The 23,583-nt window shown below is 48.7% G+C and overlaps 2 protein-coding genes across 11 annotated transcripts in view; one reads left to right on the forward strand and one right to left on the reverse strand.

Moving 5' to 3' along the window:
* Positions 1-21,359, reverse strand: part of FER1L5 (fer-1 like family member 5) — a 55,208-nt gene extending 33,849 nt beyond the window's left edge. For 6 of the 7 annotated variants that reach the window (XM_084755128.1, XM_084755132.1, XM_084755130.1 and 3 more), the window contains exons 1-14: positions 18,368-18,882; positions 15,914-15,966; positions 15,117-15,208; positions 14,265-14,373; positions 12,587-12,641; positions 10,898-11,007; positions 9,589-9,717; positions 8,527-8,589; positions 7,704-7,754; positions 5,345-5,375; positions 3,412-3,527; positions 3,103-3,223; positions 1,457-1,509; positions 328-396 (exon numbers count right to left, since the gene is read on the reverse strand). In XM_084755128.1, coding sequence (XP_084611254.1) covers positions 328-396; positions 1,457-1,509; positions 3,103-3,223; positions 3,412-3,527; positions 5,345-5,375; positions 7,704-7,754; positions 8,527-8,589; positions 9,589-9,717; positions 10,898-11,007; positions 12,587-12,641; positions 14,265-14,373; positions 15,117-15,208; positions 15,914-15,966; positions 18,368-18,452 — 1,137 coding nt within the window. In that variant the 5' untranslated portion in view covers positions 18,453-18,882. Of the gene's footprint in view, positions 1-327; positions 397-1,456; positions 1,510-3,102; positions 3,224-3,411; positions 3,528-5,344; positions 5,376-7,703; positions 7,755-8,526; positions 8,590-9,588; positions 9,718-10,897; positions 11,008-12,586; positions 12,642-14,264; positions 14,374-15,116; positions 15,209-15,913; positions 15,967-18,367; positions 18,883-21,221 lie in introns of those variants that run through there. The other variant, XM_084755127.1, reaches the window with a different exon arrangement.
* Positions 21,272-23,583, forward strand: part of KANSL3 (KAT8 regulatory NSL complex subunit 3) — a 32,649-nt gene continuing 30,337 nt past the window's right edge. For all 4 annotated transcript variants that reach the window (XM_084755133.1, XM_084755134.1, XM_084755136.1 and 1 more), the window contains exons 1-2: positions 21,272-21,397; positions 22,540-22,805. In XM_084755133.1, the coding sequence (XP_084611259.1) occupies positions 22,591-22,805 (215 nt within the window). In that variant the 5' untranslated portion in view covers positions 21,272-21,397; positions 22,540-22,590. The remainder of the gene's footprint in view (positions 21,398-22,539; positions 22,806-23,583) is intronic.

Below are 23,583 nucleotides of genomic sequence, written 5' to 3' on the forward strand. Positions count from 1 at the left end.
AGGTACTCTGTAAGAGCTGCTTGTGCTCTTAAACACCGAGCCGTCTCTCCAGTCCATGCCTGATTTCTTTTTTAGTGTAAAGGGCACATCTAAATCTCTGGGATTTGGTTGTACGGCCCCTTACTGCTCTCTACTGGACTGAACAGCATGTGCTGGGCTTCCTCTGTCTCCTGCCAGGCAGAGGCTCTCCTACTGTGCTCAGTGGCTCTAGCCTCCATCCACGCCAACACTAACACCAGCATTTCCCCTTTGGACACAAGGAAGGGGAGGGAGGGGAGGGAGGGAGGAAGGGAGGGAAGGAGGGAGGGAGAGACAGAACCACCATACCTGAATCTGGAAGGTGAGGATTTGGTTCCATATTGGGCTGTCAGACTGGCTCTGTGGTTGTGTCCTGAGCTGTGAACGCCCCAAAGCTCAGTCAGTGCTGGCCTGTCCCCTCTGCTGGTACTGGCCTTCCTTCCCACCTCCCTGTCCAGTCCACAGGTGGACGCATTCTGCAGCACCTGGGGGGGATGGGCTAATTCCTAACCCTTGGCCTAGAGTTATCCTCAGACAATTACTCCTCAACGCCCCAGCGTCATCCCCTTGGCTGCCTATCCTAAAGTGCTTGCCTCCCACTCTTCTCTTTAGCAGTGTTGAAACCCACTTCCACACATCCCAGGACAGCACACATCAATTCTTTTTTTTTTTTCTTTTATGCTTTTTTTTGAAGGGTATTCATTTCATTTACTTATATCTATGTGTATGGGAGTTTTGCCTGCATGTAGGTCTGTGCGTCCCGCGGTGTCTGGCACCAGAGGAAGCCAGAAAAGTGTGTGAGCGCCTCTGGAACTGGAGCTACAGATGGTGCTGAGCCACCATACTGATGGTGGTAAATAAATTCAAGTCCTCCGGCAGAGCAGCCAGGACGCTTAACTTCAGAGTCAGGCCTAAATTTGTTTTGTTTTGAGACAAGGTTTCATTAAGTAGGCCTGGCTAGCCTGGAACTCAAGGGTCTGGCTTGGACTTGCCAACTCTGCCACATAAGGCATATACAGAGGGTTTGTTAGATCAATTCCAACATAAAATGGCCAAAAACATGGCTGGTGGCAGTAGCAGCTCTTCTCCCCTTTAAAACTGAGACATGTCTCATGTAGTTAAGGCTAGCCTCGAACTCCTGATGCTCCTGTCTCTCCCTCCCAAGTGCTATGGTTACAGACATGTACCACACATGGTATGGTTAGCAAACGTTTTCAAATTTTGTTTTTATTGAATTTTTTGAACCAGGGTATCACTGTGTAGCCCTGGCTGGCCTGGAATACACTATATGTAGGCCAGGCTAGCCTGGAACTAACTAATGAAGACCAGGCTAGCCTTGGACTGGGGTCCTGCTCTCCAGCCCTCTCTCTCACTATGCACTGCTTTCCCTTTCTCTAGGTGCCACTCTCTCTAGGCCTCAGACCCCTCCTGTACCTACCTTGTCTCCAATTAGTTCCACCTCCAAGGCAGGAGCAGCTGACTGGTGCCTCCCTAAGACAGGAGGTTAAAAGGACTTCTGAGACAGGGGCATCTTTTTTTATGTGGAGGGGTCAGGAAGAAGAAATGGGGGAACTGAACAACTTTTTTTTTTTAAATTAAAAAAAATTTTTGGCATGTGAAGGTTTTTTTTTAGTTTATGTATGAGTGCTCTATCTGCATGCACATCCGCAGGCCAGAAGAGGGCATCAGATCCCACTAGAGATGGTTGTGAGCCACCATGTGGCTGCTGGGAATTGAACTCAGGACCTCTGGAAGATCAGCCAGTGCTCTTAACCTCTGAGCCATTTCTCCAGCCCTGAACTGAACAACTTTTAATTTAGCTTGGTTTCCCTCTGGGCAGATCTGTCTTCCAGTTTACACAATGGTCCTAGTATATAGACATGCTTTCTCTCTCCTCTCTCTCTCCTCCCCTCCCCTCCCTTTCTCTTCTCTTCTCTTCTCTTCTCTTCTCTTCTCTCTCTCTCTCTCTCTCTCTCTCTCTCTCTCTCTCTCTCTCTCTCTCTCTCTCTCTCTGTATACATACAGGATGTCTTAGAGAAGCCTGAGTCTACATCTGGACACCAAAACCAGCTCAATGGCTTGGTGTCTATGGGAACTATAAGAAACAAGTATGCCAGGCAGTGGTGGCGCACGCCTTTAATCCCAGCATTCGGGAGGCAGAGGCAAGCAGATCGCTGTGAGTTCAAGGCCAGCCTGGTCTACAAAGTGAGTCCAGCCCAGCCAAGGTTACAAAGAGAAAACCTGTCTCGAAAGACCAAAAAAAAAAAAAAAAAAAAAAGAAAAAAAGAAAAAAAGAAACAAGTATGTGCCAGGCATGGTGGTACACACCTTTAATCCCAGCACTTGGGAGGCAGAGCCAGGCAGTCTCTGAGTTCCAGGCCAGCCTGGTCTACAGAGCAAGTTCCAAGACAGCCAGTTACAGAGAGAAACTCTGTCTCAAAAAAAAAAAAAAAAGGGGGGGGGGCTGGAGAGATGGCTCAGTGGTTAAGAGCACTGAGTGTTCTTCTAGAGGATCTGGGTTCAATTCCCAGCACCTATATGGCAGCTCACAAATGCCTATAACCCCAGTTCAGGGGATCCAACACCATCACACAGAAATACATACAGACAAAACACAGATGCACAAAGCATGAATAAATCTTTAACCAGAATTTAAAAAAATTCTGGTGCACACCTGTGATCCCAGCACTCTGGAGGCAGAGGCAGGTGGATCTCTGAGTTCGAGGCCAGTCTGGTCTACATAACAAGTCCAGGACAGCCAGGGCTGTTACACAGAGAAACCCTGTCTCGAAAAACAAAACACACACACACACACACACACACACACACACACACACACACACACACACACACACAAAAAAAAAAAGAAAAAAGAAAAAAAGAAAAAAAGAAAGAAAGAAAGAAGAAAAAAAAAAGGAAGAAAGAAACAATTTTGAATTTCAGTGTCACCCTATTGCCCACTCCAACTTTTTTTTTTCACTCCAACTCTTAGATTGATTTTTTTTTAAAGGACATCTGGTAAGGCTCTGAGGTGCTCACGCACAGAGAAGCCCAGAGCGCCCTCCTCCCTGCCCACAGACTAACTGGAATGGATGTCCTCTGCACAGTAGATGAAGAACTGTAAGTACGCCAGGCTGACGGGAACTGCTGTGGACTTGTAGATCTGGACCTTGGTGTCAGTCTCATAGGGCAGCTTTTGGTCTACCTGGAGTTGGATAGGGTCAGGCTCAGAGGCAGGGCACAGCCAAGCTCCCCCACTTCCCACTTCCCACGTGGTGACACACCGGTCGGAGGAGGTGTAGACCAATGGCCACTTGGGAGGCTGAGAGGTCCCCCAGGAAGCAGCCAGGTAAGAAATATTACTGGGGATTGGGAAGGGGGAGGGGTTCTCACCAACGCCTGATCTCCCACACCGAGGGCAGAGATGGTGACCTTCAGGTACCCTCTCACTCCTCTGGTGGTCCTCTTTTGCTGGCAGAGGCCTAACCATTTCCTAAGGAGTGTGTGACCTGGGGAGGCAGAGCCAAAGTGAGACCCCCTTCAGTCTCCCCACTACCTCCTGAAAACAGCCTTTGTTTGTAAAGGAAATAGGGCAGGTAACATGTCACATAGGCTGTCTCTCATCTAATGGTAGTGAAGAAGATGGTACACTCACAAGGCTGCTAGTGCCTCTGGGAAAGAAACATCCTCTTTCTACCCCAGCCTGATGCCAGACACATGGAGGCAAGTGGCTCTCCACCCCTAGATCTAACATCAGCCCGGTACGTATGTTATTGTCAGCTCATGGTAGAATTCCCCTATACAATCTCAATCTCTTATAGAATAGTGGGTACCAGAACTGGGATGAAGGTGAGTAGAGAGGATGTTAGCGGATGCAGGATGCATTTGGATAGGAAAGAATGAGGTCTCCACGGCAAAGTAGTGGCGATTGACAGTGATTGTCTATATTTCAAAACGATAAAGAGGATATTGAACGTCCTCAATACAAAGAAATGATAGTGAATGTGAGGCCAGCATGAGTGTACGAGATCTTGTGTCAAAACAAAACAAAACAAAACAAAACAAAACAAAACAAAACGTCAGTGAATGCAGAGACCCACGGCTGGCGAAGATGCTGAAAGTAAGTGACATTGAGGGCTCAGCCTTAAACAAGACATTCTGCCTCTGCTGTTCCCTCTAAGGGTTGGGAAACACTATGGGAGCACAGCAAGAGGAGGCTGAAGATAGGAAGGTGGGCTGAGAACCGCCATCTACCAGGCACGACACACCTGTTATGATCAATAACACACAACAGCTGTAGTTCCCAGCTCTGAGCCCTATTAACAATCACAGACCAAGGAGGGGCTCATGGCTCCCTATCCCTCACTGCTCAGCTATCGGTTGTGGATAAACTTTAAGAGATGGGGAGTCACTGTCTTTGTGTACCCTCCACTGAGCCCACCGGGCTCCAATGGATAGCTCTAAACCCATGGCCACACGGATGGCCCTAGTTAAACTCAGTGAATCTCAAAACAAGATAAATATATAAATATGAGGAAGAAATTTATAGGGACATGTACTGGCTGGTTTTGTGTGACAACTTGAGACAAACTAGAGTCATCAGAGAGGAAGGAGCCTCAGGGGAGGAAATGCCTCCATGACATCCAGCTGTAGGGCATTTTCTCAATTAGTGATCACTGGGGGAGGGCCCAGCCCATGGGTGGTGCCATTCCTGGGCTGGTGGTCCTGGCTTCTATGAGAAAGCAGACTGAGCAAGCCAGTAAGCAGCACCCTTCCATGGTTTCTGTATCAGCTCCTGCCTCCAGGGTCCTGCCCTGTTTGAGTTCCTGTTCTGACTTCCTTTAATGATGAACAGTGTTGTGGAGGTGAAAGCCCAAAAAAGCCCTTTCTCCCCAAATTGCCGTAGTATGGGGCATATGCCTCTGATCCCAGGATGCAGAGGATAGTTCATGAGGTCTAGACTAGCCTGGGCTACATAATAAGATCCTCAGGAAAAACAACACAACAAATTTGGAAAAACAACAAAGCTGTAGTCTTCTGGTACTGGCATCACAAATTAGAAATATAACTTAGAGTTTCAATAAAAATTGAGCATTTGACCCCCCCCCCCTGCCCCTGCCCACAATATGTTGAGCTTTTCAGAGAAAGATGCTATTAGCACAAGTCATGATAAAATATAGAGTAAATATTTTCAAGTATGGAAAGTGACCTGTACTCTGTGATATCTTTTCCCCATTTACCGGGGATTTTGAGGGATTTTGACTCCTGGCCCTTCCCCGCCCCCTCCCCACAGAAGGCACGTATACTTGCAGCAACCGTCACCTACCTGGGGAATGGTAGATAAACCCAATGTCTGTCTGAAAAGAAGAGAGTAAAGAGAGGGGTAGCTGTAACTTGTCTGTTGTTGCTGTTGTTTGGGTTCAGATGGGTTTTCCCTTCGTAGTGCTGGCTATCATAGAACTCACAATGTAGACCAAGCTGGCTTGGAACTCACAAGAGACCCACCTAGCTCTGTTGGGATTAAAGGCCTCTGCTTTCATGCCCAGTAAGCTTGGATCTCAAATGTCCCCCAAGGATCATGCATTAGAGGTCCCCAACCTGGCCCTGTATTGGGGGGTGGAGCCTTTAGGAGTTAGGGCATAGTGAGAGGGTTTGGGGTCATTGAAGAGATTTGGGCAACCCATTCTTCATCTTTTATATGTCTTTCCATTTGTTCTGCTGTATCTGTTTTTTAAAAATATGTGCCACCACAGGCCCAAAACAGCAGGAATAATGTCTATAACTGTGAACCAAAACAAAACCTTCCTCGTTATATGCTATTATGGTATTAAGGGGAAACTGTGTAGCACAAACCAACAGCAAGATTTGCAATCCCAGCTAACCCAGTGGCCACACTTAGAGCAGTGCTCAAGTGTTGGCTTAGCCTGAACTCTGTCTTCAGAAAAAGCTGGAAGGACCACTGTCCTCTCTACAGAAGAGGCTACTGAATTTGAAAGATGTCCCACAGGCTTAGCAGCTAGTTAAGTAAGGAAGCCTGTGCTGGAAACATCTAGAATAGACACTCAAGTCTCCCCTGACCCTGTGTAGGGCAGGGCATCTCTGTGCTAGGGCATGGGGACAATCAAGTGGGAGCTGGGAAAAGGGCTATGGGTGGCTTCCCTTTCTCCTGGGACAAGGTAGCAGACTAGGGCTGGAGGGATACGGTAGAGGATACAGGCAGTGTGGATGGGTTCAGTGCCCAGGTCCCACAGGTCAGTCACAAGGGTCTATACATAGGCCTGCTTTCCAACTCACTCACCCTCTTGTATTAGGTAGGCAGAAACTTCTTAGATGAATAAATAAATAAAAGCATAAGCGGGGCGGGCACTTTTCCAGTTGACACAAAGTACTGGGTTCAGTCCTTACAACACAGACATACACATGCACACACACAGATACACTCAGGCACATGCACACATGTGCACACATACAGGCACACACACACACACACACACACACACAGAGACATACTCACAGACACTGTCACACACACAGACACACACACGCACACATACCAATAATAATATAAAAATTAAAATTCTGGGGCCTTGGGAGATGGCTTAGTTGGTAAGTACTTACTAAAAAACAAGGGCCCATTTCAATCCTTAGGACCTGTATAAAAGCTAGGTGACGCCTTTAATCCCAGCACTTGGGAGGCAGAGGCAGGCAGATCGTTGTGAGTTCGAGGCCAGCCTGGTCTACAAAGGGAGTCCAGGACAACCAAGGCTACACAGAGAAACCCTGTCTCAAAAAAAAAAACTAGATGTGAAATTGACCTCCATAAACACATGCAAGCACACACACACACATACACGCAGAAACATATATACACACATGCACAAACATACACACAAAATAGAAAGAAAATCCTGCTTCCTCTTTAAAAATAAAAACATTATCTCTAGTTGACATCTACTTGCAAAGGGAAAAGTAGTTTCTCTGATGAAGTCTCGCTGGGTATATTAACCACACTTAAGGCAGACCCCATGCCAAGCAGTAGAAGAGGCCAGCACAAAATGGTTTTGATGATGTTTTGTCTCTTCCTACTTTGTTTGGGCTTTATTTTTTGTATTAATGGTATTTTGTTTGTAAAAAAAAAAAAGTAAAACAAAAAACATTCAAATTGAAAATATGAAGTAGGGCATGGTAGCTCATATCTGTCATTTGTGGCAACTGGGAAACTGAGGCAGGAGGATTGCCATGAGTTGGAGGCCAGCCTGAATGACACAGTGAAATCTTAGCCAGATTGGGCTATGCCATAAGATCATCTTTCTAACCTCACTGTGTCCTCAAAAGCAGCAATCTCTTTCTAGAATTCTTCAGCACTTAGGGTGACCTGTGGGGAATGGGGCCACAAATGCCAAGTACGGATTTGACCAGTGTCCACGGTATCATGGAACTGGGTATCTCAGCATGGCGCACAATCTTTATCTAACCCTGATGCCCTTTAACTCTCACTGTGCTCCTGCAGGCTGGGCGCGGTATCATGCGAGTTATTATTACTGTGGCTATTGTTATTATCCTACAGCTGAGACCCAAGTGTGGATCTGTGTGAACCGCCAAGTCCTTTCCCTTAGACAGGATCCCAGAGCCCAGAGTGGGTTTCCATAAGAGTTTCCCCAGCCTCCTCCTCCATCAGGGCTCACTTGGAATCTCCCAATCTCCGCTTTGGATCTTGATGCCGCAGAGTCCACCACCTGCAAGGAGTTTCCAGAGAGATCTTATCAGTCACAATACCAATCACCCACCCTCTGTGGGAGCAATAGCCAGGATACATCTGGAGTCTCCTGTGGTCCAGGCTGGCCTCACACTCCCTGTATGGCCTCCTGATCCTCCTGCCTCCTCCTCTCAAGCCCTGGGGCTCCAGGGGCAGGCCGCCACACCCCCCTCACAGAGTGCTTCCTGGTGGCCGGTTTGCTCTGTAGTTCTCAGAGGGACCTTGTGAGGTTCATACTTGTAGTTTCATTTTATTGATGAGGAGATTGATCAGAGAGGTCATCAATTCATTTGTGCCCAGTCAACACAAAGCAAGCAGTACTCTCCTTAGTACATATTGTTCTGGTTGTTTCCACTGTGTTCTGTGCTCAAGAGCAGGAAGATGCCCTATGGGGAAAGCCTTCTAGCCCCCCTCAGTCCTGTTGCTGGCACCCAGAAGGCCCTTGATAAATATATATTCACCAGGGTCACTGGCTCCCTCTTGTAGGGGAACAGGGTATGTCACTCTGGTGACGAGGGAACCTGGCTGCCTTGTTTGTCTAAGCACTTAGCTCAGGAGCTACCAGTTGGCAATCTCTGATGCTGGTTGAGTGAGGGACTTGACCACCAAGGGGAATGCAAGTGTAGGGGCTCCTGCCCTGGAGACAGACAGACAGACAGACAGACAGACAGACCAGTGACTCCAGCCCGGAGTGGTCTCTGGCAGGACAAGAGAATGACCCCATTCCTCTGGAGACCAGTTTGTCTCCTCACCTGGATTAAGAGGTTCTCCTCAAAGAACTTTGCAGGAACCTCGTGGAAGTTCTGGAAGAAAACCTGGAGCAGAGAGAATTGGGGGCGGGGCAGACAGCTTCCTCCACTCCTTCCTCTGAGGACCTAGTAAACCTGAAGCTTTGGGATGAAGCGTGTCTTCCCCTGCCAGCCCCTCCCCCTCTCCCACACTATGTGCCCACTTCAGTGACTGCGCTCAGCGCCACCTCACCCTCCTCCAGACCCACAGGATCCCTAGGTTGCCAGGGGTGTTCTGCCCAAGGAAAGGGGTTCCCTAGAGAACCTAGCAGTTCCAAAAGCTAGCTACTCTGAGATGGCGGCTTGAGCCCTGGGCTCCTCCCTGGCCATCCAGCCCACCCGTTTCTCTCTGCGTCAGCCCTATGTTCTCCGATTTCCCTATGTGGCTCTCCAGCTTAAGTCCTCCTCGGCTCTCATGTGCCATCTGTGGTGGGACCCTAATCTACACCGTACACTCCCAGCCACACCCTTCACTACAGTTCGGCCAAACAAAACAACAACAAAAAACAAAAACAAAACTGATTCTGGCTTCCAAGTCTTTGAATTATCTTTCTACATTCAATCTTCTTCCAGTAAATTCTTTCTTTCGAGGTTTTGTAGCTTGTCCTAAGTCCTCTCCACTGTGCTAGCATCTGGCCCTTGCAGCATCCATCTTTCCTCATCTAGTCACCAACTTATTTAACAGGCGTTTGCCCAGCACCTTCTACGTACCTGACACAATGCAATTGGGGCTTAGCAATGATCAGACGTGCAGGAACTGGTGTTGCCTTTCACAGCCCCACTAACAGTGCTCCCCAGGCCTCTGTCTGCCCCACTGTAATTGTTTGTGGGTTCACATGCCATGCTGCCATCAGGCCACTAGCTCCTCAAATACATAATTCTCTGAACTAACCCATCCTATTTGCCAGACACTGAGCATAAAACTTAGAATTTGGTATTAGTAGGAGCTCGGTAAACGCTTGTAGCTTTACAGACAGCCCAGCTCCTGGCTGGCTCACCTGCCTTATGCGGCTTTGTTCAGCCTACCTCATCAAAGAAAGGATTGTTTCCTGTCTTGATCCGAGTGACATGCCGGTGGCCTGCAATGTTTATCTTCACTACTGGCTTGATGTCATTGCCCAGGAGCTGGCGCGCTTCATACACCTTCAGCCGAACCTACAGATAGGGACACGGGTCACGTGATGGGAGCATGGTCTGCTCTCCTCAAGGGGGACACTTCTCTTGAGAGAAAGAACATTCCAGTACTACAGATGGAGAGACCCTACAGGGAGAAGGCTGGAAGGAGCTGAAAGTTAAGAAGCAGTGTTGGCTTATCAAGGGCCTGGTCAGCCACCATTAGGACCCAAAACACTGTGGCTAATATTTTGTTGTGACTTTTCCCTCCCAGAGCTGAGGACCAAACCCAGGGCCTTATGCTTGCTAGGCAAGCACTCTACCACTGAGCTAAATCCTCAGCCCCTCATTGTGGCTTAGTTTTAAAAATAGCATCTCTGAGCCAGGCGTGCTTTAATCCCAGCACTCGGGAGGCAGAGGCAGGTGGATCTCTTCGAGTTCAAGGCCAGCCTGGTCTACAAAGTGAGTCCAGGACAGCCAAGGCTACACAGAGAAACCCTGTCTCAAAAAACCAAAACCAACTAACCAACCAAACAAACAAAAATTAGCATCTCCCTGTGTAGCCCAGATTAGCTTCAAACTCCTGATCTACAACCTTTGCCCTCAACCCCATGAAGTAGCTGGGATTCCAGGCATGTGCTTATGTGAGGGCTTTTTAGCCAGATGTATGATATGATGGCATGCATTAGAAAAAATACTTTTGACTAAAGAATGTTCAGGAGGAGTCTGTCTCACCTTGTGGTCCAGGGAAGGGACAGCTGAGGCTCAGGGCAGGGAAGGGAAGAGGTGATGGAGAAGTGAAGTCAGTTAGTGACAAGACTTGGCTACTGACTGGATGCAGGAAAAAGGACACTCGAGGCTAGATTCCACCTCCTAGGGATGTGCTGGGTCAAGGAATGGGCAAAACCACAGCAGAAATGCTAGACCACACGGTAAGGGTCAGGGAGGAGTTGATGGGGCAGCATGGGGTGGGCTTCCTGAATTCTCCCAGAAGCCTTCAGGGCTCAGCAAACCCCTTCCAGCCTCACCCGGGCAGTCTAGCTGCCCTCTCAGGTGGAATTGCTCCAGAGTGGCCCCTAAAGGAACAGAGACAAAAGGGGCTGAAGACCCCAAGCTGGGTCTGAAGCTCTGCTTTCTACTATGACCTTGTAGAAGGGAGGGCGTGGTATGGGAAAGGGGCGATGGTGTCAGGTGGGTCCGCACAGACTTTCTGGTTTCTCACCTGAAAGTGTTGAGGCTTGGAAGCCAGAGCCCTGTGCATGGTGAAGCCAGGGATCGTTAGTTTCTGCTGAGTCATCTTGTTCATGATTGCGCCCGGGAGTTCTTCATCGCCTAAGAAAAAAGCCCAGGGTGGGCGGTTTAGGGGGCTTTGAAGCCTTACTCACTTTTAATCACTCTGGCCCCTGCGACCTACTTCTGACTGAAAACTTGACCCTGATGGGGCACGTCTTCCCCTGAGCACGCTCTTGGGGTCCCTCATCTTCAACAGTAATGGATCCCTGGACCTCACTATTAAAAATGGCCGTCCTTATCATGTGCAATAAAATAAATATGTATGTTAAAAAAATAACCTTTAAAAAAAAAAAAGATGGCCATCCTTATGTCCTTCTACCACCATTAAGATAAGCCTTTTGGAGGTGGGCGTGGTAATCCCAGCACTTGGAAGGCAGAGGCAGGCTGATCGCTGTGAGTTCAAGCCCAGCCTGGTCTACAAAGCGAGTCCAAGACAACCAAGGCTACACAGAGAAATACTCCCCCCCCCCAAAAAAAAAGATAAGCCTTTTGCTTAGAGGTGGAAATATGGGCTGCGTGGCTGTGCTGGCCAGCTTTTGTCCATGTAACACAAACCGCGAGTGGTCTGGGAAGACAGAACTGTAGTTGGGAGATTGCCTGTAAGTAAGTCTATGGGGGCACTTTGCTGACCACAATTGCTGTGGGAGGGCCCGGCCCTATGGATGATGTCACCCCTGGGCAGGTGGTCCTGGGCTGTACAGGAAGGAGAGCAAGCTGAGTAGACCATGGTGAGCAAGGCAGTAAGCAGCATCCCTCCATGGTCTTGCCTTCAGCTTTTGTCTCTAGATTCCCCTCTTGAGCTTCTGCCCCGACTTCCCTTCGTGGTGGACTGTAAGCTGTAAGGTGAAATAACCCTTTTCTTCCCCAACTTGCTTTTGGTTGTGGTGTTTATCACAGAAATAGAAAGCAAACTAGAACAGAGCATCAGCCAGGAGGATGAGAGCCATTAGGTCTATAAAACTTCCAGGGACCCTCATCTGGCCACTGACTTTTGGTAGGCCTTAAGAATTGGTTCTCAAACTGGGCATGGTGGCACACGCCTTTAATCCCAGCACTCAGGAGACAGAGGCAGGTGGATTGCTGTGAGTTCGAGGCCAGCCTGGTCTACAAAGTGAGTCCAGGACAGCCAAGGCTACACTGAGAAACCCTGTCTCAAAAAAAAAAAAAAAACAAAAAAACAAAAAACAGGGCCGGGCGTGGTGGCACACGCCTTTAATCCCAGCACTTGGGAGGCAGAGACAGGCGGATCGCTGTGAGTTCCAGGCCAGCCTGGTCTACAAAGAGAGTCCAGAGCAGCCAAGGCTACACAGAGAGACCCTGTCTCGAAAAACCAAAACAAACAAACAAACAAAGGAAAAACAACAACAACAAAAGAACTGGTTCTCTCCAGGCATGGTGGCGCACGCCTTTAATCTCAGCACTTGGGAAGCAGAGGCAGGCAGATCACTGTGAGTTCAAGCCCAGCCTGGTCTATAAAGCGAGTCCAGGACATCAAAGGCTACACATACAGAGAAACCCTGTTTTGAAACAAAAGTAAACAAACAAACAAAAGAATTGTGTCTCAAAGGTTCCAAAAATCCATTCAGATATGCTTGGTAATGCCCTAGGGAAGACTTACCTGTCATCTCAGTTTCCTGGACATATCCTTGGGCCACCTGTAGGGTGACAGTACACTGCAAAGCAAAGGCAGGGCATTGGAAGCCAGATCTTAAAGTCCTTAATAAGTTATGACACCAGACTTCCTAGTCTGACTGGGTTTGTGTTCCTCTAAGAGGCAGGGCTATATGATACAGGCATTGTGCAGTGTGTGTGTGTTCAGCCACTGACCAGCCAAGAGAGAGTAAATGTTACAACAGAGGGAACTTGGAAGCTAACAGAATTACACTGATATCAGTGGCAGAAGACCCAAGAGGCCGCTGAGAAGAGGGGAAGTGTGACTCACCACCTGTCCCGAGCCATGGTGCTAGCTAGAGTGTCCTCCCACCACAATTTTAATGTCTCCTGAAGTGGGAAGACTCCTGTCAGTGCCTCCTCCAAATACTCCTCGCTCGCTCACCCATCTTCAGAACATCCCTCAGGCTTGGCCACAGGACAGCCACTTAGTCAGCAGCACACACCACAAGCCCCTTCACTTCTGGCTCCTGCTTTGTCATCCATTTCCACCTTGAACCAGTAGCCCAGGCAGCCTGCCCTCCCTGGACCTGCCTTCTCCCCTCCTGCAGGGGGACCAGCCTCTCCTGACCAGTGGACAAACGCATGCCCTTCTGAGAGACTGAATATACATATGGATGATGACCACACCGCATGTAACAGGATTCTCACCGCAGCCACCAGTCCAGAAGACCAATCTATTTATTATCTATAGAAAGCCCAGGGAGCTAGAGAGATGGCTCAGAGGTTAAGAGCACTGGCTGCTCTTCCAGAGGTCCTGAGTTCAATTCCCAGCAACCACATGGTGGCTCACAACCATCTGTAATACAATCCGATGCCCTCTTCTGGTCTTCTGTGAAGACAGCATACTCATACACATAAATAATAAAATATCCTTAAAAATAAATAAATAAATAAATAAAATCTAGTTCCTTGACTCTTTAAAAAAAGAAAGAAAGCAAGCAAGCAAGCAAGCAAGCCCAGGAGGCCAGCCTGCCCTATGTCAAGCTCCTAGGAAGTCAGTCCACTATCTCTAATAACAAACCAAGACACTGAGCAATAACCAAATGGCCAGGATTTGATAAATAGCAAGATTGAAAGATGACCTAAATTCTGCTTGTTTATTTTATGTAAGGTTGGGGTGCAGGGGGGAGGTTTGTGCCAAGTGCAAGTGTGGAGGTCAGAGGACAACTTGTGGGAGTCTGTACCCCCCTGTCACCATGTGGGGGTCTGGGAGTTAAATTCAGGCTGTCAGGCTTCCATCTCATAGGACCAACCAGGAAAAGTTTCAAACCAATCGCTTGGGTGAGCCGGCCTTTGGTTTTCCCAAAGCAGCAGCCTTCACTGGGGCACACCGAAGCCTTCCCTTTTCTCTAGCGCAAAGCTTTCCTGTCCCTCTGTCTGCCAGCATTCAGTCTGGAATCTCAGCGTCTAGCACAGTGACTGACTCTAGGGGAGACGAACAGGTGGGTGGGAGATGGCTGGCGGTGTGGGGGACCAGAAGGTGACAGCGGTGGAGCCCTCCCAGGGCACAAAGGACTCCGTTTGGGGAGCTGCTGGCTACTCGTGGGGCAGCGAGAAGCTCAGCTACACCAGCAGCCCATGTTCCTCCAATTGCCCTGTCCACTGTCTCGGGCCTGACTCACATTCGTAGGCTTCATGGAATGGTTGAGCAGGATAAGGTTCTTGACGGAAAAGACTTCATTTGGCCTTTGCACCAGGGGCTTGAGCAGTACAGTGGCCAGGCCAATGAACCTGGGAGAGGCAGGGAGAAGAGGTGAGAGTCCCAGCCAGGGTAGAGGGCTCCTCCTGTGGCTCAGGCTGTGTCCTGGGGATGGTTTTCTCCCAGGGTCTGAAGGGTCCAGGTGAGCAGAGCATCCACAGTGGTAGGGGTAGGGGTGGGGAAGGTGGGTCTCACCACTCTGTAGGAAGTTGCTTAGGGAATTCTAAGAAAACTAGTAGCTCACTGAATTAAAGATGAGTAACTGGCCAAGATGGACCAATCAGATTCTATGTCCTGGAGAAGGCCCATGGCATGCCATGGCTTCACTTTTTTTTTTTTTTCCGAGACGGGGTTTCTCTGTGTAGCCTTGACTATCCTGGACTCGCTCTGTAGACCAGGCTGGCCTCGAACACACAGCGATCCACCTGCCTCTGCCTCCCGAGTGCTGGGATTAAAGGCGTGCACCACCACGCCTGGCTCATGGCTTCACTTCTAATGGGCTGTTAGTCTGGGTTCAATAATAGAATTGGGCTTTGACCAGAGGCCAGGATTAGGCAGACACTCAAGATCTGTGCCTGGTACCCAAGTTTGTATCCTAGCCAACTTCATCTCAGGAGTCTGGGTACTCCTTTAATACCACCCTCCATTTTCCTTTACTGTGTGGCATGGGTGCTGGTCCTTCATCTGAGTTGGCTATGGGTTAGAAATGGGTTAGCAGCCAGTCCGAGGCTGTTTGTTCAGGGAGCCAGGCTCCTTCTGTCTCTTTCTGCCTCACCTTTCTTTCTTTTTAGAGACCGAATCCTGAAGGATGACTTGCAGGAAGGAGTCATTTTCCAGTGGTTGATTCCAGAGGTACCAGATCAAGGTCTGTGAGGGCCAGGGAGAAATTGGTATATTCCATTTTTATTTTGACATTGGGTGTTTTGAGACAGGACCTTACTATTATGTAGCCCTGACTGGCGTGGAACTCACTAGGTAGGCCTGGTTAGCATGGAACTCAGTGATCTTCCTGCCTCAGCCTCAGGAGTGTGTGACATCATGCTGGGCACCACCTTACCTCCTCTGTGCCATTCTACCCATTTAGGAAGTGACAGCAAGGACAGGGGAATGGGCTGGACCTCAGGAGTTTCTGTCAGGTCTGCTTTCCTAAGGAGATCACATTTGCTCCCTTGTCCCCAATGTGGGATAGCCTGGGCATGTTAGGAGTTGAGTCACTGCGGGGTGAGACAATATGAGTAAATTAAAAAAAAAAAAGAGGATTCTGTACAAGGGGCCCTGGCTCTGCTTCAGGTTTCTAGGTCTGTGAACGTGCTGCAGACAGACGAGTGGATGGGCCACTCTGTGGTTCATCCCCAAAGGCAAAAGAGAAAGATCAAGAGCAGCTGTGGACAGATGTGACTTTTGCAGCCCTATCTGATCAGAGGCTAACCTAGGCTACGTTGCTTCTGTCTTAAACCCAGGTGAGACTCCCTGGCCACTCCCTAGGCCCCTGGCCACTGTTTATTGCCCAGCCCCGCCGCTTCGCTCTCGGAGGTGTTCATCCCTCTTCCAGGATTGCCATGGAGCGGTTACCTCATTCCAGGTGGGGCCATTTCCTTCCTCCACGCGAGTTTTTTTCTTTACACCTGTAAAGACACCAAAGGGCTGGCCTGAGTCTGGGGAAGTATTTCAATGTCTGGGTTTGAGTGTGGTCAAAGGCCGGGTGGGGTACAGTAGAAGTGAAGTCTACGGTGGGATCTGTAATATAGCATCTATGTGGGTTTTTTTTTCAGATATTTCAAATTCATCACCCTGTAAGATAGATAACCCTATTTTCATTTCACTTTCTTCCCTAGGACAAAGTGCCCCAAGTCTCAAAGCCATGAGGTGCTGTGGCTCATTCTGGCCAATGGAGTTTAGGAATGTTATTTGCTTTACCTGCTGAGCCATCTTATGCCTTTAAATACATATTTTTAACTCTAAATTCCCAGTCCCAGTCGCATGGAGGGTCAACAGCTCTGTTTCTTTCTTTCTTTTCTTTTTTTTTTTTTTTTTGGTTTTTGAGACAGGGTTTCTCTGTGTAGTCTTAGCTGTCCTGGACTCGCTTTGTAGACCAGGCTGGCCTTGAACTCACAGAGATCCACCTGCCTTTGCTTCCTGATTGCTGGGATTAAAGGCGTGTGCCACCATGCTTGGCTTGTTTTCTTTTCTTTTGGATCCTCTATTCTCTCTCTCTCTCTCTCTCTCTCTCTCTCTCTCTCTCTCTCTCTTTTTAAGTTTTATTTATTTATTTATACAGTGTTCTACTTGCATGTGAGCTTGCATGCCAGAAGAGGGCACCAGATCTCAGTATAGGTGGTTGCAAGCCACCATGTGGTTGCTGGGACTTGAACTTTGGAAGAGCAGACAGTGCTCCTAACCTCTGAGCCATGTCTCCAGCCCTGGATCCTGTATTCTCATTCCCTAAAAGTTTCTTGGTGTCCTGTACCAGCTTCCATATGCTCAGCCAAAAGACTCTCATCACATTTATTTCTTCCCCACATTTATCTCCAGTGGTGGTGGACCAAACCTTACACAATGCTGGGCAAGAACTATACAGAGGAGCCCAAGCCTCAAGCCACACTTCTTCCTTTTGGCTCCTGGCTCTTTGATCCCTAAATATACATAATCTGCCTCACAAACTCTTTCAGCCCTTTCTCTTCCTCTTCCTTCTTAGAGAGATGTTTCTTTAGTTATTAAAAAGTGGAGGTAACGAATCGTGCCTCAGCCTCATGGGACTGCTGTAAGGAATAATCGTCATTGTATTTATGAAAAGGCATTGTTACTTATAAAGCTCATTCAAATGTAATTCATGACATTGAGTAGCTATTATCAAAACACATACTAAAGGTTACCCCTATGCTATCTTTAACAGTCTCCTCATAATCCTACGAAGCAGGGCACTCTCTCTCTCTCTCAGTCTCACTGATTTTTTTTTTCATTCTTCAGATAGGACCTCAATGTGTAGACCAGGCTAGCCTAGAGCTCAAGGTTCTCCTGCCACAGCCTCCCAAGTGTTGGGATTACTGGTGCCACAGGTGACTTTCTTTTTTTCTTTCTTTCTTTTTTTTTTTTTTTTTTTTTGAGACAGGCTTTCTCTGTGTTATCTTGGCTGTCCTAGACTCGCTTTGTAGACCAGGCTGGCCTCGAACTCACAGCGATCCACTTGCCTCCTGAGTGCTGGGATTACCGCCCGGCAGCTGACTTCTTTCTTTGCCTATTATTTTATAGTAAAGCCTTAGTTCATGGAAGACAGTGAGGAAGTGTTTGCTTTGCCCTACCCCATACCTGACTGGAAGGGAGGGAGACAAGGAATCAAAATAAAAGAAGTAACAGCAACAGAGGTAATAGGTTTTGAGTCTGGAGAGATGGCTCACCAGTTGAGAGTGTTTGTTACTCTTGAAGAGGCCCTGGGTCCAGTTTCCAACACGCACATGGTGACCCACAAACATTTGTGATCCCCGTTCCGGGGATCTAAGACCTCTGCAGGCACAGGTACATACAAGGTAAACATACTTACATGCAGGGTAAACAGTCATACACAGCTGGTGCATACCTGTAACCCCAGTGATCAGGAGGTCATATACACATTGGCTGGGTTTTTAACTGTGCTGGAGGATCAAACCCAGGACCCAAGATGCTAGGCACTTGATAACAGGTTGTGAAAACACCACAGTCTACCTCCTCATTGCATCAAACAGGACATCTCTCATGTCCCGGGATGTGAATAACTAACTTTTCTTTCTTTCTTTCTTTCTTTTTTTTTTAAAAAGATTTATTTATTTATTATTATATATACAATAGCTCTGCTTGCATATACACCTGCATGCCAGAAGAGGACAACAGATCACATTACAGATGGTTGTGAGCCACCAAGTAGTTGCTGGGAATTGAACTCAGGTCCTCTGGAAGAGCAGTGAGTGCCTTTAACTTCTGAGCCATCTCTCCAGCCCAACTAAGTTTTCTTTATGTCACGCTTAGCAAGGCCTTTTGGGACCCGGTTCTCACCTCTGAAGTAGATAGTCACGAAAGGTTTGGGCGGGGGGCTGAGAGGCGGGTTAATCCTGGCCGACTCCACAACAACCCTCAGCATCTTGGACACCTGCTTTCTCCCATCCACAGGGCCACCACCGCTCACTCCTTGGAACTCTTCCGTCCCAGGTTCACAGGGTGAGTGGAGCTTAGCAACAGAGGGACATCATCACAGAGATAAGTAGTTCTTGGTTCCGGAGAGAATCTCCAGAAGAGATGAGGGACATCTGACAGAGAATATATAAAGCAAGCGGCTTGGCGTGACAAGGCCTCCACAGACAAAATGAACTAGCCGCTTTGACGGTTCCTTCCCTTTCTTCTATTGCTGTTCTTTTCAACATCAGACACAATGTTCTCTTTTGTCTGGAATGAATTATTGGCCAAGTCATGCAATTTAGAGGAGAAAATAAAAGAAGTGAGGAAATCAATGAGGCCTCAGGGGAGTCCTTTCTAACGGGGAAGCAAAACATTTGACTTCTTTTTCCTCTGTTTGGGGGACAGGGTCTCATGTAGCCCACGCTGGTCCTGAACGTCCTACATAGCTGAGGCTGTTGTTGAACTCCTGATTCTTTAGCCTCTGAGGTGATGGCTATTTCAATTTTATAATAATGCTAAGAGCCAGGCGCGTTGGCACATGCCTGTAATCCCAGCACTCAGAAGACAGAGGCAGGCAGATCTCAGTGTGAGGCTAGCCTGGTTTACGAAGCTAGGGCAGCCAGGGTTACACAGAGAAACCCTGTCTCAAAAAAAAAAAAAATCAAACCAAACCAACAACAACAATAATTAATGCTAAGAAAACTACTTCAGGGCCAGGCATGGTGGCACATGCCTTTAATCTCAGCACTCGGGAAGCAGAGGCAGGTGGATCGCTGTGAGTTTGAGGCCAGCTTGGTCTACAAAGTGAGTCCAGGACAGCCATAGCTAACACAGAGAAACCCTGTCTCTAAAAGCCAAAACAAAAAACCCAAAACAAACAAACAAACAAACAAAAAACCCTTCATATAAAGACAAATGGCAGAAGTATGGCAGCAGTATTTTCAGAAATGACTGGACATTCTGTTCTGATCCCAAGCTAAAATTCATTTAATGATTGGTTATGAAGTTCAAGTCAGCCATCCAAATGGCAATTTCTTTTTTGTTTTGTTGTTTTTCAAGACAGTATTTCTCTGTGTAAGGCTGTCCTGGAACTCTCTTTGTAGACCAGGCTAGCCTCAAACTCACATTGATCCACCTGCCTTTGCCTCTCAAGTGCTGGGATTACAGGTGTGCACCACCACGCCTGGCCAAACGGCAATTTCTAAAAGCAAGCATCCTATCACAATCCAAAGATATAGGGCACTCTGATACACACGGAGGAGAGAGAGGAAAACACTAAGAGCCTTTGTTCTTCACACTGACACTTTCAGGTTTCTGTGAGAGTAGAAAACTCTGTATCTAAGGTACAAATATTGCATTCATAACATACAATAGTCTAAAGTCCGAGTTGAGGGGGTTTCGATAGCATTTGTTGGCATTGTAACTATATCGCACGAACCATGCAAAAGTGTGCACAGTGTGTCCTCAGAAGCAAGGCTTCAGGGATACTGTGGATGTACCACAATCGTGAACCGCCAGAATCAGCCGCTGAATTACTTTTCGGTCATCACACCTTTAGAAACCTCTTGCTGTTGCTTAATTTTCCTGACCCTCAACCTTCAGCTGTTCACGCCTAAATAGGATTTCAACACAGAGTTTAAAACACTGTGTTCTAGGCTAGGAATGGTGACACAGGCCTGTCATCCCAGCACTTGAGAGGCAGATAAGCAGAAGGATCAAAAGTTCAAGGACAGCTGAGGGGTGGTGGTGGCACATGCCTTTGATCCCAGCACTCAGGAGGCAGAGGCAAGTAGATCTCAAGTTCCAGGACGGCCAGGTCTACAGAGCTAGTTCCAGGACAGCCAGGTCTACACAAAGAAAGCCTGCCTCGGAAAGAAAAACCCCAAACAAAACAACACAACAACAACAACAACAACAACAACAAATTCAAGGCCTTCCCTGAAAGCTAGTCTGAGACTGGCCTGAAATACAGCTGAAGACACTGAGTTCTAAAGCACAGATGTCGGCATAGCTCATGGTAATTGTCATCAAGAAATCAATTTGAACTCTTGGCAGGTGGCTGAAATAATCCACTGCATTCCCCTGGCAACTTGATGAGGCAAGCCTTAAGTATTTGCACATTTAGAGGAAAGGCCGAAAGCCTTGCTTGCTGGGCTCTTGAGCCAGGCAGTTAAATGTTGATTTTTGTTTGTTTGGCTGGTTTTTTTTTTTAAGAGACAGGGTCTCTCTGTACACCCTTGGCTGTCCTGGACTCGCTTTGTAGGCCAGGCTGGCCTCACAGCAATCTGCCTGCCTCTGCCTCCCAAGTGCTGGGATTAAAGGCGTGTGCCACCACGCCCGGTTTAAATGCTGACTCTGAGCCTCCCACCTCTACGTCATCCAGTCTGAATTTACCAACTTCTCTTTATTCCCCATAGTCTGCAGAGCCCTAGTATCGGTTCCCAACACTCGCCAAACTTTCCCTCTCTCCCCTTCTCTGTGGTTTGTTCTGAAGTTTTAAGACAGATTGTCAATAGGTAGCTCAGGCTGTCCTGGAATTCAGCGCAATCCTCTTGTGTGCTGGGATTATATGCATACCTCACTGGGCTGGGCTGAAGGTAACTCCACCCTCCTACTGCAAACTGAACCTAGCTCTGTAATGGCCAAAGGGCCAAATGCCCTCACTTTTCCTACAGAAAACGCAGAGGGAGGAAGTGTCTGCCTAGGAGTAGCGTGCACTTTTGGCGCTACCCACCGACCCGCCCAGGCGCCGGAGCGGATGCGCTCCGGGCTTTGCTGCCCACCGCCGCGCGGTTCCGGAAGCGATCCACTTCCGCGTTTCCGTCCGAGCCCAGGGCTCTGGGCGTGGAGGCGGTGAAGCGCACGCGCGCTGGGATCCGGCTCGGGCGAGCGCGCGGCCGACGACTGCGGGTGAGACGCAGGTCCCGGCGCGGGTGGCGGCCCGCGGGGTTCTAGGCGGCGGGAGGCGGCCTCGGCGAGTCCCTCGGGCCTCCGCGGGCCTGCGGGGACCCGGGCTGGAGCCGCGGGCCTGGCGGGGCGCGGGAGGCCGACACGGCGCTGGGGCGGCCGGGGCGCGGGCCGGAGCAGGGCGCCGGAGGCGGGGCCGGGCGGCTCCTCCTCGTCGGGAACTAGGAATGACCTTGGCCAAGTCGCCGAGGGCCCCCCCGCCCCGAGCCGTCGCCGTGGCGCCCGGATGGGCCGTTTTGAGGTTTTGCTGTTCCGTGGCGGGAACCTCTCGGGGGAGCGGGGGAGCTTGCCGGGCGCCTCGGTGAGAGAAGGCGAAGTAGGAAAGGCCTCCTGAGAGGCGGTCCCGGCACGGGCGGAGAGGGCGGGCGCTCGTTTTTTGTTTTTGTTTTTAATCTTTTCAAAACTGGGGTTTAACACGAGGTCGTTGCAAAACTTCGGTGGAACGTGACATTACTTAGGAGAACTCCCCTCGATCTCAGCCCAAAGCGAAGAAGCCGGGAGCCCCTGGCTGCAGTCAGCTTCCTGGAGGCCCGCGGTGCCCGCCTGTTGTTTCCGGGGCTCCTGTCCTCTAATAAAGGCATGGAGAGTAGGAACCCTTAGCCTTTAAAGAATTCATGTTATTCCTCTCGTTTGCAAAAAGTTTCACCGTCCAGGAAGGAAATTGCCCAGCAAATTTAGGTCTTTGTGTGTGTGTGTTTTGTTTGTTTGTTTTGTTTTGTTTTTGAGATAGGATCTCACTGTGTAGCTCTGGCTGGAACTCACTCTTGTAGACCAGGCTGTCTTCGAACTCACAGAGATTCATAGGCTTCTGCCTACCCAGTGCTGTGATTAAAGGCATGCTCCAGCCGCCTTGCAAAGTTCATGTCCTTTCGAACTGTGGAGCCTTGGCAGTTTACAGTTACATAATGGATTTTTGTATGCCACCGGGCACCTTTCTGGTAGTCTGTGTGGGAACTCTTCCAATGGAGGGCAAAGGTGTCTATAACCGATGATACGAATGATAGACTTAAAAACATGTTTTGATGGTGTATGTAAGGTGGGAGGAAGTGGAGATGCTGAGTTGACAAAACCCCGTTTGGCCGCAGGTGACTAGAATGCAGGCACTCGCACCCTGACTTGGCTGCCTGGCTACTGACATGGCCCACCGTGGCGGAGAGAGGGATTTTCAGACTTCAGCTCGGCGGATGGGTACCTCCCTGCTCTTCCAGCTCTCGGTGCACGAGCGGGAATTGGACCTCGTTTTTTTGGATCATAGCTATGCCAAACCGTGGAGCGCCCACCCGGATGCCAGTAGTGCCCGCCCCACCCGCATGCTCTTTGTAACGCCCCGTCGGCAGCAGGAGAATACTATGTGAGTTTGAGAATACCATGTGAGTTTGGGTTTCCTTCTTAAGGGCTCCTTCTGCCTAACCTGGCCAGTGATCGTGTGGTGGGGATTAGAGAGGTGCTTTGGGGAGTGATTGGGGGTGGAAGGGTGGGTGACTGGAGAGCTTGGATGGGCAGCCTGAGCACAGCAGGGCAGGTGTGGACATTTTCACAGACATGTATTTCCAAGTGTGACTTAGAAAAGCGAGATGTGCAAGTGGCAACACAGCCTGGTCCACTTAGATAAGAGGAATAAGCCTTTATGGAAGCTGAAGAATTTGCTCCTCACTTCACTGCAGCATCTGATTGCTTGACAGTGGCTACCGTCTGTCATTTGAGTTCCCTGGCTTCAGTGTACAGATCCTGAGGGAGATCCCAAAACATTGCTTTCATTCTTACCTCCTTACAGAAAGCCACCTGTGGGTTAGTCCAAACCCTTCCTAAGTCTCATTATCTTTCCAGCCACCCTACGTTAGAGGGTAAGAACATTTCAAAAATTTACTATCTCATGAGTGATCTGGTTACATTTGACCTAATTATTTTGAACCTTTTCTTTCACCCATATCAAATGGTCTATTCTGATCATTACAAATTTTTGGTTTTGAATTCATGTTTAATCTTTCCTCAAGGATACAGGTTTTGTTTTTCTTTCTGGGTACAGATCTTGCATTTGGGTTCTACACACACACACACACAAACACACACACACCTTGAGTCTTTTTGTTTTGTTTTGTTTGTTTTGGTTTTTTGAGACAGGGTTTCTC

Source organism: Acomys minous (assembly GCF_964271855.1).
Source record: "Acomys minous genome assembly, chromosome: 13".
Lineage (NCBI taxonomy): Eukaryota > Metazoa > Chordata > Mammalia > Rodentia > Muridae > Acomys > Acomys minous.